Source organism: Oryctolagus cuniculus, chromosome 18 (genome assembly GCF_964237555.1).
Source record: "Oryctolagus cuniculus chromosome 18, mOryCun1.1, whole genome shotgun sequence".
Classification (NCBI taxonomy): Eukaryota; Metazoa; Chordata; class Mammalia; order Lagomorpha; family Leporidae; genus Oryctolagus; species Oryctolagus cuniculus.
The window spans coordinates 36,568,682-36,587,575 of record NC_091449.1 but is presented as its reverse complement, the minus strand read 5'-3'; the positions used below and the strand labels follow the sequence as shown (position 1 = coordinate 36,587,575).

Here is an 18,894-nt window from a genome sequence, read left to right as displayed (position 1 = left end):
ACAGTACTGAAAGCTCTGCGTGGGTCACATGTCCCCCAAATCAGAGAGCCAGGTTCAAGGCCCAGCTACTCCACTTCTCATCCAGCTTCTTGCTAATGCTCAACCTGCAGGCAGCAGCTAATTGCTCAAGCAGTTGGGTTCCTGCCACCTATGTGGGAGGCTTGGGTGCTTTTCCAGGCTCCTAGTTTCAGACTGGCACGGCCATGGCTGTTGTAGGCATTTGGGTAGTGAGTCAGCAAATAGAAAAATGTCTGTCTCTCTGCCTTTTTATTTTAAAGTAAGGCTTTTCTTTTCTTTCTTTTTTTTATTTTTAAGATTCATTTATTAATTTGAAAGTCAGAGCTACCCAGAGGGAGGAGAGAGACAGAGAATGATCTTCTACCTGCTGGTTCACTCCCCGAAAACCTGCAATGACCGGGGATGGCCCAGGCAGAAGTGAGGAGCCAGGAGCTTCTTCCAGGTCTCCCAAGTGAGTGCAGGGGCCCAAGGACTTGGGTCATCCTCCTCTGCTTTCCCAGGTGCACTAGCAGGGAGCTAGATCAGAAGTGGAGTAGTTAAGACTTGAACCAGCACCCATATGGGATCCTGGAGCTGCAGGCCGTGGCTTAACCCTCTGTGCCACAGTGCCAGCTCCCCCTGCCTTTCAAATAAAATAAACACAAATATTTTAAAAATGCATTCAACACATTGAACCTACTGAACATCCTGGCTTAGCAATACAGGACACTGGAGCCTTGCCCGCTCACCCTCCTGAATGTGCAGCTAGCCAGGAAACACGGCTGGCGACCACTGTTCAGCATCTAGGGAGAATCGGACTGCACACCAGGAGAACGCCAACATTTAAAAGCACGGCTTCTACTCAACACAGGTATAGCTTTCCCACCATCACCAAGAGGGCAAACTGTCAAGCTGAGCTTTCATAAATCGGGGAGTAGGAGTAGTGTGAGAGCCGGAATGCGAAGGCAGACTGTCCCTTTGTTGGACCTCAGCTGAAAAAGTGTATCAGGCCAAGGAGCAGCAGGTGCAGAGGCCTGGGGAAGCCCAGCCTGGGGATGCCCAGCTTTTTTGCTGTGCTGCCTCTGTCCCTCTATGACCGTGACAGTGTTCAGAAATATTGATTTGGGGGTTACACACAAATTTGATGAAGTCACAAATACAGCCCTTACGAACAATGAGAATCTTCTGTACCTTCTTGTTTCTCTCATTCATACACTGTGAACTGACTAAGGCCAATTCACATCTGTCTCATCCTTTTCTCTCTCGTACCTGGAAGATCTCCCACGGGGCACACAGTAGGCTCTCAAGAACAAATACAGACTGAAGGACTGAATGACTCCATTCAGCACATGTGCTCTGTTCGTAACAGTTACTGTTACCATGCTGTTTAATTTATTTTTATTTATTTGACAGGCACAGAGACAGACAGACACAAAGAGATCTCCCATCTGCTGGTTCACTCCCCAAATGCCCACAACAGCCAGGGATGAGCCAAGTTGAAGCCAGGAACCCAGAGTGCAACACAGAGTGGGCTGCAGGGACCCAAATTCTTGAGCCATCAACACCTGCTGCTTCCCAGCATGCTCAGCGGCAGGGAGCTGGAATTGGAAACAGCCAGCACTCAAACACAGGCACCTGAACATGAGACATATTCGGTCCAAGCCGTGTCGTGACCACTGTGCCACTTGCCTGCCCCTGACAGCTAGTGTTTCTGGGACACAGCATACACCTGCCCCTGCGTTCAGCGGCTCTTGCATGTTCTCAATCAACAAGGGAACAGCGGAGTGCTCGTCTGTGTACGGGCTGTGGGGTCAGACAGCCTGGCTGTAAGAGGGGATCAGTTTCTTATTAATTATCTAACCCTACCCACGCACTTTCCTGGCTCTCTTTGAGGTCAGCTTCCTGTGCTACCAAAGGGGTCCTTAAACACTCTCTTACTGGTTGTGAGAGAGCTTCCGCTTGGCCTGCTAGGTTCCATTTACCAAAATGATGAGGGCAGCTCCAGCTGCCTCCAGCATGCTGGGGGCAGGGGAGGGCAGACAGCTGCCCTCCCCCACCACAAATCTCACATTCCACTTCCCTGCACACTTTCAAGTTCAGCCCTTTCAGAAACAGCCCTGGGGAAGGCCGGGGTATTGGCTTGTTACTTGGTTTGGGTTGTCTGACAACCCAAAGGTGAGTAAGAGAGGCCAGCGCTGTGGTGTATGGGAAAGCAGCTGCCTAAGCGGCTGCCAACTCTTATGGACTCCTGTTCGCGTCCTGGCTGCTCCCCTTCTGATCCACTCCCCTGCTAATGTGCCTGGGAAAGCAGTGGAAGATGGCCAAGTGCTTGGACCTTGCACCTACATGGGAGACCCCAATCTGGCACCTGGCTTCGGCCTGGCCCAGCACCAGCCGCTGCGGCCACTTGGGGAGTGAACCAGCAGATGGAAGATCTCTGTCTCTCCCTCCCTCTCTGTAACTCTGACTTTCAAATAAATAAAAAAGGTGAACAGGAAGAAAAGAATCAGCATTCTTTTCCTTAAAACAAACAAACAAAAACCAGCCTCTGCTTCTCTCCACCTCTTGAGATCAAAAGTCCCCAAATTTGATGACTGCAGGCTGGAATCCCCCCCATGCAGATGTCCAGGCCCCCAAGTCTCTAGGGGTGGGCCCGGGGCACCAGCATTTCAAACGCGCCCCAAGCACTGCCAACGTGCACGCCAAGTTTAGGAAGTGGTGCCCTTCTCGGCGCTCAGCTGCAACCCTGGAGGAGCCCAGGGCGTCACCACCCAGGACTTGCTGCGCGCGGGCTTCAGCACGCTTCGCGGAGGCCGGGCTTTTCTGGGGTTCTGCTCGGCTCCTAGGCCCCGCTTGGAGACTGCGGGTCTCCAGGTCCCGGGAGGCGACAGCACACGTGGCCGCTCCGAATGTCCTGGTTTTGCCTCCGGAGACCGCCGGCAGCGCTCGGCCGCCCCCGCGCTGCCCACCCCAGCCACACCAGACCTCGGGAAACGCCCGCGGCTCGGGAATCCTACCTTGGCCTCCCGCGCTGCCCTCCAGTCCCCGGAATCCTGGGGCTCGGGTTCCATCTGTGGCTTTCGTCGGCGCCCGTGGGGGCTCCGACTAGAGCGCAGGCGCCACCTAGCGGGCGCGGGACGACCGCGCGAGGCCCAGGGCTGGGAGGTGGGAGCGCCGCGCAGGGCGGAAATGCAGCTGGGGCTTCCCGCGTGGGCGGTTTTCCAACCTCGTGCGAGCCGCGGGGCGCAGATCCGGCCTGGGCGGGGCCGCCTTGCTTCTCTTCTCTAGAGGGCCGCGGGGCCTGAACTGGCTCTCAGGGGCACCGGGGCGGGAATGGGGAGCACCGGGCCCTAGCCTGTGTCCTGGGATCCATCCTTGGGTTTTGCTGGCTGGGGTCAGGGAATTTCTGCTGTGATCCAGCGGCTTTCAGTGCTTGCAAATACGCTGGGAGCTTGGGAAGATGCAAAAGACTGGGTTTCTCCCCAGCCCAGGGAGGCCCTCGGCCTCGGCCACCCTCTCCCCGTAGGCCTTGCTCCTGTACCCTGTTACTCCCATTGTTTGTGGCTGAACTTTGTTTTTGTGTTTTTTTTTTTTTTTTTCAGATGTATTTATTTCTTAATCATCCGGTCAGGCCCCATGTGGAGTGCTGGCAGTTCCCTTCGGCTTGGGCGGCCCAGCTGGTGTTTGCCATCTGTCCAACTCCCTGACCCTTTAGCACTAAATGCTGGTGGCTGTGCCTTTGTCATTGTGACACCAAAAGCACCCCCTTCCTACTTCCAGGAGTCTTCGGGGTGGAGTCAGCCCCCCCCCCCAGGGTGACAACTTAGTCACTGATAATTAAGTGATGGTTAAGGAGGCACCCTCTCCAAGGAGTACATTTTCAGAGCTCTGTGCATCCTTGGCCATCTGTCTTTCCTGAGGCTTTCAGGGTTTGTTTTATTTATTTTTGATTTAAAAAAAAGTTTATTTTTTTTTGTTTGAAAGGAAGAGAGAGCGAGCTTCTGTCTGTTGGTTCACTCCACCAAATGCCTGCAACAGTCAGAGCTGGATCAGGTTGAAGCCAGGAGCCCAGAACCCCATCGGGATCTCCCACCTGGGTGGCAGGGTCCCAGGTGCTTGAGCCAACATCTGCTGCCTCCCAGGGTGCTCATTAGGTGCGTGATGCGGGTGTCTTAACTGCTGGGCCCAACGCCTGCCCGTTTGTTGGTTGGATTGTTGTAATAAAAATGTGCAAAGCAGAGTTACAAAAATGCTGCTTAGCATTTCATTTATCTATTTGGTCAACAAATACTAACTGAGCACCTACTAGGTGCCAAATACTTTTCTCCAAACAGGACAGAATGAAGAACAAAACAGAAAACTGTCCTTGTTGGATTCACATTTCATGAAGTTCACACACACACACACACAAATGCAATGTGATATAATGGAGCTCTTTCTGGGATAAATACAGGATTCATTAAAAAAATTATTTATAGGGCACTGAGGGCAGAGGCGCCTGATGATAGGCTGTGAGGGTCGCCAGGTTATATGGGGAGCGCCTTCTTGTGATCCTGGCCGGCTCTCTCTGACATCCTTGGAAAATCTCCATCACCAGTGGAAATCAGAAGCGATCTACAAAAGGGAAGCCTGGACCATCCCAGACTCCCGCCAGGATCAGCGCTCTGATTGTCCTGGCTCACCCTGTGCCTGTGCCTGTGCCTGCTGAATCTCTGGACGCTTTGTCCTAATGTAATCTGGTCGAAGTGAACGTCAAGGGCAGAGGATAAGGAGTCTCCTGGGGGCAATGCCTGGGAGGGCAGGAGATAGGGAGAGGGGTGTCTGACAGGGGCCAGCTGCCTCTGCCCCCGCCTGCCCTGGTGAAGGTGAATCGGTCAGAGAAGTGCTGACAGCCCATGGCAAGTACCAGCTGGCAAGCAACTTCCCATTCTTTTATTTTAATGTGTCTCTGAGTCACTTCCAGACCGTGCTTGTAATAACTCAGTCCCCACCACTGTGCCCTAGCGCATGCCGGGGCAAAGTCCTGGATTACGACCTCCTGTGTTCCGACGTGCCTGGCAGTACCTGCGGAGGTGAAAAGCTCTCTAACGACTTTCTCCTCTGCCCTCTCCTGGCATTTTTCTCATTCTGCTAACTGCAGTGTTTTGGAAACTGCAGAGTTATCAATAGGTTGGTTTTTCCTGTAGATCCTGGGCTCTCCAAGGGGCCACAGCTTGCATAATAATCATAATCCTAAAAAATGATAAGGTGAAAGGCACTAAGAATTTGGGGTTGACTGATTCTAATCCTAACATGACTGTATGAAGCAGAAGCGATTGCTTTTCCCATTTTATCATTGAAGAAAGTATGACTTGCCAGTGTTGTGGTGGAGCAGGTTAAATTGCCACCTGTGATGCCAGCGTCTCACTTGGGTGTCGGTTCAAGTCCTGGCTGCTCCCTTTACAATCCAACTCCTTGCTAATGCACCCAGGAAGGCAGCTGTAGATGGCTGGAGTGCTCGGGCCCCTGCCACCCATGGAGGAGACCCCGATGGAGTTCCAGGCTCCTGGCTTCAGTCTGGCCCAGCCCTGGTTGTTGGGGCCATTTGTGGAGTGAACCAGAAGAGAGAAGTTTTTCTCTCTTGGTGTAACTCTTTCAGAAAAATAAGTCTTAAAAAAGCAAGCAGGACTTACAAGTGTTTAAGTAAGCTGTTCACGATGGAAGAGTCAGCAAGTGGGGCCCCAGGACTTCCATCTGCATCGCCTGATTCCAGAGCACACGCCCTGGAGCGCTTTGCTGCTGTGTGCCGTGCACCTTCTGTGTGCTGGACAGGATGTGTGTGTGCACCTTCTGTGTGCTGGACAGGATGTGTGTGTGCACCTTCTGTGTGCTGCACGTGTGTGTGTGTGTGTGTGTAGTGTGTGTGTGTGTATGCACGACAGGATGGCTTTTATCCCTTTTACTCTTATTCTGTCGTTTCTTGCAAAGGGAGAATTTTGGTTTTTCTTTCTTTTTTTTAAAGGTATATTCGAAAGGCAGAGTGACACAGAGAGGGAGAGGTGGAGCTCTTCCACCTGCTGGCTCACTCCCCAAATGCCCACAGTAGCCTGTGCTGTGCCAGTCAGGAACAGGAACTTCTTTCAGGTCTCCTACATAGGTGACAGGAACACAAATACTTGCGCTATCATCCACTGCCTCCCAGGCACATTAGCAGGAAGCTGGATACAAAGCACAGAGCAGTTAGGACTCAAGCCAGGCACTTTCATATGGGATGCAGGTGTCCCAAGGGGCGATTTAGCCCACTGAGTCCCAATGCCTGCCCCTTTGTTTTGCCTTTTTAAGATTTGTTTATTTATTTGGAAGAGTTACAGAGATAGAGAGAGAGAAAGAAAGAGAACACACCAGTGCACTTTCATATGCTGGTTCACTCCCCAGATGGCTGCAATCATTAGCACTAGGCCAGGCCAAGGCCAGGAGCCAGGAGCTTCTTCCAGGTCTCCCATATGGGTGCAGGGCCCGAGCACTTGGGCCGTCTTCTGCTGCTTTCCCAGGTGCATTAGCAGGAAGCTGGATTGGAAGTGGAGCAGCTGAGACACGAACTGGTGCCTACATGGGCTGCATCTATCACAGGTGGTAGCTTTACCTGCTACGCCACAATGCCGGCCCCTGTTTTTGCTTTTTTAAGAAGTTCGTAAAGCTGTGTTGTTGCATAACGGCAGTCTGTTTGGCTACGGACGCGTACGTGGGTGAGTTTATCTTGCCTGTGATGGTGTGGCTTCCTGACTTGGTGTCAGCACAGTTTGTGAGGATCATGCGACGAAGAAGTTGCCCAACAGTGCGTTTCTCAGAAGCGTCCCTGTGGTTGAGCAACGCAGGACTCTATGGTGAAATGCGACCCAGTTCTAGGTAGGAAAAGGGTGAGTTTCTCTTCTGGAGGGATGTCCCATTGGAGTCAGGATCCTCCATCGTCCAGGCTGGATGGAGCTGGAAACAGGGGCGCAGGCAGGATGCTGTCGGGACGCTTGTCGAGGAGGCAGGGGCACGTAGATGCTTGGTCTTGTGAGGCCGGCCTTGTGGACTGAATGGCAGTTTGACTTTTGGGGTCTCAGTGTGTCCTGGGTTACCCCGCAAATCCTCCTAGCTGTTAAGGAGTATAACAGCAGGATGACCCTGATGCTGTCTAGTGGCTTTTCCCCAAAGTCCCCAGCAGTAGTTATTACAGAGGAGGGAGCAGAGTCAGAGATGTTAAGGCACTGGCTGAAGGCCACACAGCCTGTGCACTGCCATGTCAGGGCTCCATCCCACAGCCCTCTCATACATCGAGCCATGGCAATGAACTGCCTTTGTTTTTTTTTTTTTTTTTTTTTAAGATTTATTTTATTTATTTGAAAGAGTTACAAAGAGAGATAGAGACAGAGAGAGGTCTTCCATCTACTGGTTCATTCTCCAAATGAAGATCTGAGCTTCTTCCTGGTCTCCCATGTGAGTGCAGGGACGGAAGGACTTGGGCCATCCTCCACTGCTTCCCAAGGCACATTAGCAGGGAGATGGACAGGAAGTGGAGCAGCCAGGACTTGAACTGGCACCCATATGGGGTGCCAGTGCTGCAGGCTGGAGCTTTAACCCGCTGCGCCACAGTGCTGACCTGAGCTGCCTTTCTATAGATGTTGAATTTGAGTGCACTCCCAGGGAGGGGTTTATATTTCACCTTGGCCATGATGTCCTTCCCAGGCTACCAGTTAAAATTCTACTCATCCTTCCAGGTCCAGCTCAAGTGCGGCCTACTCTAAGTAGCCTTCCCTTGCCCGCCACTTCCCTTGTGCCTTATTCTTCATATGGAAGCACTTACTGCATTCCCGTGGTCTAATTTGCTGCAAGGATCCTGCCTCCCACAACAGCTTCTGTGCCCTTGGAGAGCAGGACCTCTGTGGTTTGTGCTGATGTCTTCTCTCAGCCTCGCCACATCTGCTCTCTGTTCATCTGCTCTGGGCTCTGGGAAGTTGACTGAAATGTGCAGTGCCAAAGACTCCTATGCCACTGGCTTCAGTTGGATTTGGCCAACGGGAGTCCTGGGAGAGACCAGAGGTGGGGGGGAGGGGGAGGTTGGGCGGCCTGTGCCCTCCAATCCCCTTCTGCAGTGTGCCTTGGATCAGCTACTCTTCTGACCTATGGTCAGAGCTGCAGGCGCTCCTCCGCACAGGTGCCCTCTCTGCCTCCAGGTTTTGTGAACTGCACAACACTCCAGATGGGACCTTGAACCACCTGGGTCAATAAAGAGTTGTTGGGCTAAATCAGAGGCAGGTGTTTGTGTTTGAGTGCATGCGTGAGAAGCAGGAGAGGAGGGAAGCAGGAGAGGAGCTGGCAAATAAGCTCTTGGGCTCCTGGAAATTGCTTTTTTCTTTTTCGTGTGTTTGGGTGATCTTTTAAAATTTATTTTATTTATTTGAAAGACAGTTACAGAGAGAGGTAGAGGCAGAGAGAGAGGTCTTCCATCATCTGGTTCTCTCCCCAGATGGCCACAATGGCTGGAGCTGCACTGATCTGAAGCCAGGAGCCAGGAGCTTCCTCAGGGTCTCCCATGTGGGTGCAGGGGCCCAAGCGCTTGGACCATCCTCCACTGCTTTCCCAGGCCACAGCAGAGAGCTAGATCGGAAGAGGAGCAGCCGGGACTGGAACCGGCAACCATATGGGATGCTGGCGCTTCAGGCCAGGGCTTTAACCCACTGCGCCACAGTGCCAGCCCCTTGGGTGATCTTTCAAACGTTTAAAATATCCTTAGCATACAATACACACAACATTTTGGGTATACAGTTCTATGAGCTTTAACACACTTACAGGATTGTGTAATTACCACCATAATTAGGAAACAGAGCAGGTGTATCAAACCAGGAACTCCCTCATGCTATCATTTTCTAGTGTTGCCACCAGTCTGTGCCCTGTCCATGAACTTCTGTCTTTTGAGAATATCATATAAATGCAATCAAACCTTTTGATGCTGACGTCTTTCACTCAATATAATGCACTTGAATGGCGCCTGACTTGTTGCCTGTATCAGGAGTTAATTCATCCTTATTGCTAGGTAGTATTCCATTGTACCCATGTACCACAGTTTGTTTATCAATCACATTTGGGTGGTTTCCAGCTTTTGATTATGATTGGTGTTGCTCTGAATATTCACGCACAGACCTCTGTCTGAACAGAGGTTTTCCATCCCTTTGGGTGATGTTATGGGCTGAGTTTTGTCCCCTCCCCCCACTCAGGTGTTGAAGCCCCAGCCATGAGAGTCAGTGTATTTGGAGGTCATTAAGGTTAATTGAGAGCACAAGGTTGGGACTCTCTTATCTAGTAGCATTGGTGTCCTTATAAGAAGAAGATAAGGTAACAGAGGTCTCGCTTTCCCAGAACACCCAGGAAGGGCCACGTAAGGACACAGTGAGAAAGTAACCATCTGGAAGCCTGGAAAGCAAATTTGCCAGCCCCTCCCAGCCTTCGGAACCGTGGGAAAAAAACACACCTGTTGTGTAAGTTACTCAGTCTCTGGTGTTCTCTGAGATGGCTGCTGAAGGTCAGTACCTATGGTGAATTACGTTTAATCTTATAAGAAACAGCTGCTCTCGGCCGGCGCTGCGGCTCACTAGGCTAATCCTCCGCCTTGCGGCGCCGGCACACCGGGCTCTAGTCCCGGTCGGGGCGCCAGATTCTGTCCCAGTTGCCCCTCTTCCAGGCCAGCTCTCTGCTGTGGCCAGGGAGTGCAGTGGAGGCTGGCCCAAGTGCTTGGGCTCTGCACCCCATGGGAGACCAGGATAAGTACCTGGCTCCTGGCTCCTGCCATCGGATCAGCGCGGTGCGCTGGGGCGGTGCGCTGGCCGCAGCGGCCATTGGAGGGTGAACCAACGGCAAAGGAAGACCTTTCTCTCTCTCTGTCTCTCTCTCTCTCACTGTCCACTCTGCCTGTCAAAAAATTAAAAAAAAAAGGCCGGCGCCGCGGCTCACTAGGCTAGTCCTCCGCCTAGCGGTGCCGGCACACCGGGTTCTAGTCCCGGTCGGGGCGCCGGATTCTGTCCCGGTTGCCCCTCTTCCAGGCCAGCTCTCTGCTTTGGCCAGGGAGTGCAGTGGAGGATGGCCCAAGTGCTTGGGCCCTGCACCCCATGGGAGACCAGGAAAAGCACCTGGCTCCTGGCTCCTGCCATCGGATCAGCGCGGCCGCAGCATGCCGGCCGCGGCGGCCATTGGAGGGTGAACCAATGGCAAAGGAAGACCTTTCTCTCTGTCTCTCTCTCTCACTGTCCACTCTGCCTGTCAAAAAATAAAAAATTTAAAAAAAATTAAAAAAGAAATAGCTGCTCTCTTTTCCCAGCTGCCTGTGCCGGTTTGCAGTCCCACCCACAACACATGAGCGTTTCAGTTGCTCTATAACATTGCCAACATACAGTAATCGTCGATATATTTTTTTCCAGCTTGTGTATGTGTGTGTTTTATGTTGAGGCATGTGAGTGCATGTGCCACGTTTTGAAGGCAGTGATAGCTAAGGAAGCAGTTGAGAGCTGAAAATGTTCTGAACGTCTCCTACTGAGATCCCATGCATCCTTGGGCTGCACACCCATTGTCTTATCTTCAGGCTTCACTCTGTTCCTAACAGTGTCCCCTAAGCCCAACCAGCCTGTGGATCTGGCAAGTACTATTCCTTATTAGAGGCAAATCCATTTCTGGAACTGAGTAACAGATTAGGTGTGAGTCAGGCCAGCTTCTTGGGTGATGCCCTGGCAAGTTCTGACGTCACTGTTCTGACATTCTCAATGTTTTTTACATTTATTTATTTGAAAAGCAGAGTGACAGAGAGGAAGAAAGAAATCTTCCATCCACTGATTCACGCCCCAGTGGCTGCAACAGCTGGGGCTGGGCCAGTACTTGGGCCCTCTTCTACTGCCTTCCCAGGTGCATTAGCAGGGAACTGGATGGGCAGTGGAGTAGCCGGGTCTTGAACCTGCACTCCAGGATGGGATGCTGGCCTTGCAAGCAGCTACTTAACCTCCTATGCCACAACCCTGGCTCCTCAATTCTTTTTGAGCAAGGGTTCCACAAATTGTATAACAAGTCCTGAGTGTGGGGAGTCTCGGGTAAGCCTAAGTTTTTTCCATTGTTAACGGGCAAAAGACACCACCCCTCTCCCATCCCTTACCACCAATCACACCTGAAACTGCCCAAGCCCACTCAAGAGAGTCTCACTTGGATCCTGGGGCTCCCACTCACTGTCTCTTGAGATCACTTGAGTTAAGCCTGATGCATTTGGAGGCTTCATAAGAGGATTTGCCTTAATTAGGGCTCCTGAACAGGAAGGTAAATGGAAGCTTCCACTCCCCCAGACACCCCAAAAGTGTACTTTGGCATTTATAAGGGAGAGGTAAACAGACAGCATCGTAATGTCTTCCTAACTGTCACTCTGCCAGGTCCGATTGGCAAGAAGCTCATTTAAAGAAAGGTGATTTATGTTTTTCTTCTTTTTTTTTTTAAACCACATTCTTTCAGATCCCTGATTGCTCAGGTCCAGGGAAGGGGAATGGTGTTAACCAGAGGCAGGGGCAGAAAGAGGATTAGAGTGGAGAGTTCCCAGGCTTTGGAGGTAGCAGGGTCTGGGTTTGCATTCTGAGCTGGCTACTTGATCAGGTTCACGCCCTTGAACTTAGGGCAAATAGTCTAACCACTCTGGACTCAGTAATTTCAGCTCTAATGTGAGATTACTAGCACTTCCTCATGGTGTCCCAGAGGATCTATAAAGTGCCCTAGGCTGACATGTACTTGCCCTCTGTAAGTGAACTGGAGTTGATGGCATCATTGACTGTGGCATACGGGCACAGGGCAGTTTGAAAATTTGTGCTGCTTTGATAGCCACTTCACAGACCTGCTTCCCAGGAGCCTGGGTCAGATTCATCAGGCTCTTGTTAGAGTTAGGAAGAGGAAAGCTGGGTGAACAGAGAAAAATAGGGGTCAGGGCAGGGCTCAGCGCTGTAGCGTAGAAGGCTAAGCCTCTGCCTGCAGCGTCAGCATCTCATATGAGCGCCGGTTCGAGTCCCTGCTGCTCCACTTATGATCCAGTTTGTAAGGCCGCCACAAAACACACCAAACACTGGAGTAAGGGAAAGAGTTTATTGGGGAAACCTAACAGACCAGAGGGAAGGGGTGAAGAAGAACAAGAGGGAGAAGGAGAGCGTAAGAGAGAGAGAGTGAGAGAGATCAGAGATCAAGAGAGATCCAGAGACAGAAAGAAAGCCACGTGTTCAGAAACAGGGCCTTTTAAAACTTTGCCAGGGGGCGGGCAGGAAAGTAGGAGCATTAAATTCCATTAGGATGGAGGTGGAACTGACACTGGTGGTTGGGCCATGTGGTCACCTGGCTTCCAGCAATGACAGTGGGGGCCAGAGCCTAGGATGGTGTCCAGGGTGTAGATCACACCATACATAAAACTGCGCCATTTTACTAACACAGTTCCCTGCTAATGTGCCTGGGAAAGCAGCAGAGGATGGCTCAAGTCCTTGGGCCCCTGCAGCCACGTGGGGGACCCGGACAAAACTCCTGGTTTTTGACTGGCCCAGCTCTGGTCATTATGGCCATTTTGGGGGGATGAGCCAGCAGGTGGAAGATCTCTGTCTCTCCTCTCTATGTATCTCTAGCTTTGAAATAAATAAATCTTTAAAAAAGAAAAAGAAGGGTCCAGTATAGAGCACAGGAATTCCTCATTCCAGTTTCATAGCTTAATCAGCAAGTCTTTACTTAAGAAATCATTTACTTCTCCCAAACTTTCACCCATTGTGTCATGTCCCAGATTAAAACCCCATTGACAGCAGACCCAATGGGTAACATCTGTGATGATGTGGGAAGATAGGCAATGAGGTCTTTAAATAGATAATGTTAGGGGCAAGTGTTGTGACACAGTGGGTTAAGCCACTGCTTGGGGGTGCCTGTATCCCATACTGAGTACTGAGTTTGAGTCCTGGCTACTGCACTTCTGATTCCAACTTCCTGCTAATGTGCCTGGGAGGCAACAGATGATGGCCTAAGTAATTGGTTTTCTGCCATTGATGTATGAAACCCAGATGGAGTTCCTGGCTCCTGGCTTCAGTCTGTCCTAGTCCTGGCTATTTGCAGTCACTTGGCAAAAGAAAAGTAGGTGGAAGATCTCTCTCTCTCTCTCTCTGCTTTTCAAATAAATTTAAAAAAATAGGTGAGGATAGTGTAGTGATGGTTCAAATCCCACACACTATTTTTTTTTAAGATGTTTTATTTATTTGAAAGGCAGAGTTACAAAGAGAGGAACAGAGAGAAAGAGACCATATGCTGGGTCTCTCCCTAAAGGGCCCCAAGGTCAGGGCATGCAGGCAGAGGCTTAAGGTGCTCACTACAAAGCCAGGCCCTCCCACCCACTTCTATTTCCTGCCTACTGTGAGAGTTAATGGAATTAAAATGTACATTTATTTGGTCTTTATTAAAACATGCACTTTCCATGAACTTCTGAAGGTTACTCAATCGCTTCACATCTCAATGTCTTCCTCTATTAAGTGAGGATGCAATAACACAACCTGCCTCTCAGGGTTGTGAATGAGGGAATGGGCACGCAGTGTCTACTGATTCTTTTCAAGACTTCCATGTTTGGGTAACCCCGGGAGTCCCCTTGTTCTGCACTGGGTGGAGCTGACATTCCAGGCTAGAGAATGGTGTCCAGGCAGGGGGCCTGTGCGCGCAGGAAGTGAATGGGACACAGAGGGAGGTCACAGCTAGTTGCCAAGGAGCCAGGTTTGCTTTGCCCCAGAGGACTGGGGGTTGGTGTTTACAGGTAACTAGGTGAGGGTGGGGGGCGTGATTTGTGAAGAAGTTAAAGGTTAAACAAAAGGAATTCTTCCTGCGGAATGAATGGGAACTAGCCAGGTGGGGGGGGGGGGGCAGCGCCTGCCAGCCCTGCCCACCCTGCAGTGGAGGGTGAGGGCTCCCTGTGGCCATGGAAACCTGGCCACTCTTTTCCACGGGGCTGTGGGCTGGCCTATTTAACTCCCTGCACCCAAGGATCTGCATCCCAGACCTTTCTCTTCTCAGGATCCCTTAGCGCCTTTGGCCATCTGCGCCCCGCCGAGATGGGGTGCCACTCCAGTAAGACCACGCTTGTGGCAGAAGAGCCCCGCAAGTCTGGAGAGGAGCCGGAGGGAGAAGAGCCCAGCGTGGAGACCAGTACGGAGGCGGCGCTGGAGCAGGACGCCTCGCGGCGGGACGGAAGCCCTGAGCAGAGCTGAGGAGCTGTTCTCTGGAGATCGAGGCTCACCTCTGTGGAGCAAGAGACAAACCCCATCGTGAGAAGCTCCAGAGGGAGGAGAGACAGATGCCCTGCGTTGGGGTTCAGGTTTCAGAAGTTACCCTCAGCTGGCTTTGCTAACGGGAGCTGTGGGTGGATGCCCTTTCCCAGCCCTGGGGAAGAGGACGGAAGAAGCCTGCACACATCCTGGAATGTCAAAGACGTTTCTGGAAGCAGCCGAGCCTGGCGGCAGCCTGTGCTGGCTCCACTGTCTGTCGTGGGCTGTAGAGGTCCAGCGACCCCCCACCGGCCCCAGTTTCCTGCTCCGGGCTTGTGACATTGACTGGGGTGTGTGGATCTCTTCCTCTTCCCCTTCTCTCCTTTTTATTCCAGCAGCTGGCAGAACAGCCCATGTCCCCGACCAGAAGGCTTTGCAATTTGGCTCTCTCTACACTGGTTGTATGAATAATTGAATATCTAACTTGCAGTACTGTTAATGAATTATGGGAATGATCATTATCAGACTGTGATCACATAAGTGGAGAGCAGCAAGGCCTTGGTCACACAGCAAGTGGAGCGTTGGAGTGCTGGTGGGAGGGAGGGAGGGAGGGAGGAGAGATTCACATTCTGGGTTCTTTAATTCCCCAGAAACATGTCACTGTACTAATATGCACATGTCTCCTCCCATCCAAAGCCTGTGAATTTGAACCCTCTAGCATCTGAGCTATCTGCATCCAGCCTTCAAAAATATTTCACTGTTTACTAACATGTCTGTCAGCCTTTCTTTCTCCCCCCTGCATGTGTTTTGTTGTTAATTCGACTCCAAAGCATTTTCATTTGAAATCAAATAGACATGTTTGCAAATAAATGATGACAGAACACATTTGAAAGACAGGATTGGGGGTGGGAGAGGAGGGCTTCCGGCAGGGGAGGGTATAGCTGGGATGCTGGAGAAGACTGCAGAAGAGCCCTTGCTTGGTGCCAGGTGTGGTGCTCAGAACCGGACAGGGATGGTTTAAGGCACAACCTGTTCCTGTGCGATAGATGAGGAAGCAAAGTAAGTCGCCCGGCTGCTATGGCCAGCCGGAGAGAGAGGCAGCCAGGTCCCAACCTAAGCAGTGTGGCTTCTGAACTTGTGCACTTTTTAAAGCAGAGGGTCTTCCCCAACTGCATTGCATGTCGCTTTGCACATGGTCAGAACCCACTGGGAGTTGGCCCATTGTGGGGCAGGTGATGCACTTGAAAGACTTTTACTTTTATTCTGGTGGTGGGGAAGAAAGAAGCGGAGGCAGGGAGGGAGGCGGGAGCAATAAACTCCTGCCAGGGACCCTCTCCCTGGTTATAAAAACCCGAGGAACAGGGGCAGCATTGCTGGTATAGGAGAAGGAGGGGCAAGACATCAAGCAGTTTGGACTGAAAATGAACCACCAAAGGTTCCTTTTGCTTCAGCAGAGCCCAGTGTTTTTCCAAGAAAGGAGCGGGAGAAGCCAGGCCTCATCAGCTGGCCCAGAGCCCTGCTCTGTCCCCCGGGGTGCAAGCTTTCAGTGGGCCAGGACACATGCCTGGGCTTGCAGCTGGGGAGCAGGAAGTTTGAGGTCTCTCTCTCCAGCTTACTGAGGATAGGCCGAACTCCAGGGAACTGCTTGCAATTGTGTGTGAGTGTGAGTGTGTGTGAATAACTGTTTTTCTCTCTCCTCCCTCCTGATGGAATTTTCCCCTGCAGATACAGGACTGTGCCTGGTAAGAGCTGCTCAGGATGGCCATCCTCAGAAGAGTTCTAGGCTGGTGGTGAGGCTTTGAGGCTGGGTGCGGCTTGCTTTACTGGCCCCTAAGGGGAAGAAATCACTCGGCTCCTTACCAAGTCAGAGGAAGGAGGCTCCAGGTCCTTAGAAGTTCAGAAACCGGGTGGTTGATTTTTTTTTTTGCTTCTTTTGGGATGGGATAAAATGCTCATTCAATTACACTCAAGGTCTCTAAGGGCTTTAAAAACAGGATTTCTCATCCACCTCCAGCTGTGGCAAGCATGCTGCAATTTGCCAGGAAGTTAATCTGTAACAGGAAAAAGCCCCCAGTTTCTCTTTAAGGACACTCTAGCTGTTCCATGGGGGCCTGGTAGCGCTCACCTGCCTCCCTCAGAGACTCGGGAATGCTACAAGTGCCTGGAAGTGGTCAGGGTCACGTCTACTCTAATATGACTCCGCCTCTGGAAAGTCAGGTCTGTGCACACTCTGTGACCCAAGGAATTGCTCTGGTCCGCTTCCCAAACTGCTGGGAGAGAAGGGGTTTGTTTATTACTTAACCTATATATCCATCCCCCTATCTATTTATTTATTTATACTTTTAGCTCTTGCCCTGGATTTTTCAGCTATATAAGACAACACATTTTCCCTTATATACCAATTCATTTATTCAAGTACTTAGTGAGTGCCTAGCTTTTTCGGTCACTCACTCACTCCTGTTAATTCAGCAGTTCCTGGGCAACTACTCTGTGCCGAACTCCTCAGTTAATGAAATGTTGATGCGTAGTCTCTGTGGGAGCATGACCTGGAACAGGTCAGTAAAGAGAGATTCCTTTCAGTCTAGGGGAGACTCAAGTTTAGCATTTAAGAGGCATAGGATGGGCGGCATTGTGGCACAGCATATAAAGCCGATGCTTGGGGCCAGCACTGTGGTGCAGTTGGTTAACACCCTGGCCTGAAGCACCAGCATCCCATATGGGTGCCGGTTCGAGACCCGACTGCTCCACTTCTGATCCAGCTCTCTGCTGTGGCTTGGGCCCCTGCACCTGCATTGGGAGACCCGGAAGAAGCTCCTGGTTCCTGGCTTCGGATCAGCGCAGCTCTGGCTGTTGCAGCCAGTTGGGGAGTGAACTATTGGATGGATAGACCTCTCTCTGCCTCTTCTCTCTGTGTAACTCTGACTTTCAAATTGATATATAAATCTTAAAAAAAAAAAAAAAAAAAAAAAAAAAAAAAGCTGATGCTTGCATTGCCGGCATGCTTGCAATGTCCCATGTCTCCCTTACCTGAATGCTGGTTTGTTCCCAGCTGCTTCGCTTCCAATCCAGCTTCCTGCTACTGAGCCTGTGAGGGCAGTGAATGAATGATGGCCTAAGTTTTTGGGACCTTACCTCCCATGTGGGAGATAAGGATGAAGTTCCTGACTCCTGGCTTTGGCCTGGCCCAGCTCTGGCTGTTGTAAGCATTTGGGAAATGAACCAGTGGATGGAAGACCTCACACACATACGCTTTCTCTCTGACATTCTTCCTTTTAAAGAAAAAATGTCGCTCCCCCTCTTCGTGGAGGAACGACACAGGACCCTGCGCTGTTCTTTCGTCTGCTCGGCCCTCCCCGGGTTTGCTGCTGGTTCTTCCCGGGTTGGCTACTATCCCTTCCACCTCCGTGGAAGGGCAGTTCCCCCTGGCCACATTCCCCACTTCCGCAGGGGAGCGGCACACCGCCGGCCGGCTCTTCTCGGGGGCTGCACAGGTGTTCCTTCAGCTAGATGTTCCCCTTAGATGTTCCTGGTGCATGCCGTCTCTCTCCTCCTTTATAGTCCTCCTCCGCCAATCCTAACTCGGCTGCCCACACGCCGAGTACGCTGCTCTCCAATCAGGAGCAGGTCCTACAGTTTATTGGTTGAACTGGAGGCAGCTGTGTAGAAGCTGTTTTCTCCTCTCCCAGCGCCATATTGTGGGAGAGCAGATGCATAGAATAAGTCTTAATTCCAGTAACTCAGTCTAGTCCGGGTTGCTCCCCACAGATCCCCCTTTCTTTTTATTTTTTGGCGTTGATACGCGCCTGTCTTCGGTGTCCCGCGGCACACACTCTGCTCTACTTGCTAGAGTTGCCACAGGCTCTTACAAGTCCTATCAATCAGGCAAACCGAATCCGGGTCCTCTCTTCGCCATGTTGTGAGGAGGTTTTTAGGCGCTGATGCGTGCCTGTGTTCGGTGCCCTGCAGCGCATGCTCTGCTCTGCCTGCAGGGGCTTACAAGCCCTATCAGGCAAAACGAATCCAAGCCTTCTCATTGCCTTTTTGTGGGGAGGCCTTACTGATGTTAATTCGTGCCTGTCTTCGGTGACCTGCGGCGCATAAGCTGCTAGCCGCCGCAGGTGCTCATCGTGCTCATCGCCTCACTTAATCAGGCAGACCGAATCCAAGCTCTCACATTGCAGTGTTGTAGGGAGGCCTTTCTATTTCTCTATTTCTCTATCTCCGGGCATTCCCATTTCTCCCATTTTACTTCTATCTTCCAGCATTCCTATTTCTCTTTTACTTCTAAACTTCTGTTTCTCTTATCCCCGCAGCTTCCCGCTGCCCGCCCCGAGGCTGCTTCTCGGCGGCTTCCCGGCTGAGCCGCTTCAGCCCGCGCCTCTCTCATCTGCGCAGCTTCCCGGCTTTGCGCGGCTTGGCTTCGCGCGCTCCGCGGTCTCCACGCCCTTCGCGTCTGCACCACGGCCTCACGCCAGCCCCGTTCCCTATCTATTCACGCCCCGTGCTCTCTCTGCACGCGGCGGCTTCCGCGAGTCACACAGCGTAGCTTACGTGTCCGCCACTAGCATTCAATCTAAGTTCCCCGGGCTAGCCTGGCGAATTCAACCCAGCTCACGTTTCCGCCCCACGGTTTGGCTTCCCG

The 18,894-nt window shown here is 51.7% G+C and overlaps 2 protein-coding genes across 9 annotated transcripts in view; one reads left to right on the top strand and one right to left on the bottom strand.

Moving 5' to 3' along the window:
* Positions 1-3,132, bottom strand: part of CHD9 (chromodomain helicase DNA binding protein 9) — a 284,556-nt gene extending 281,424 nt beyond the window's left edge. For 4 of the 7 annotated variants that reach the window (XM_070063523.1, XM_070063508.1, XM_070063515.1 and 1 more), the window contains exon 1: positions 3,015-3,132. The gene's annotated coding sequence lies outside the window, so the exon portion shown is untranslated. The remainder of the gene's footprint in view (positions 1-3,014) is intronic. The other 3 variants (XM_070063507.1, XM_070063517.1, XM_070063503.1) reach the window with 2 other exon arrangements.
* Positions 1-15,135, top strand: part of CHD9NB (CHD9 neighbor) — a 57,985-nt gene extending 42,850 nt beyond the window's left edge. Inside the window, exons 1-2 of one of the 2 annotated variants that reach the window (XM_070063529.1) lie at positions 9,403-9,541; positions 14,062-14,396. In XM_070063529.1, the coding sequence (XP_069919630.1) occupies positions 9,529-9,541; positions 14,062-14,255 (207 nt within the window). In that variant the 5' untranslated portion in view covers positions 9,403-9,528 and the 3' untranslated portion in view covers positions 14,256-14,396. Of the gene's footprint in view, positions 1-9,402; positions 9,542-14,061 lie in introns of those variants that run through there. The other variant, XM_070063530.1, reaches the window with a different exon arrangement.
* The last annotated feature ends 3,759 nt before the right edge of the window (positions 15,136-18,894 follow it).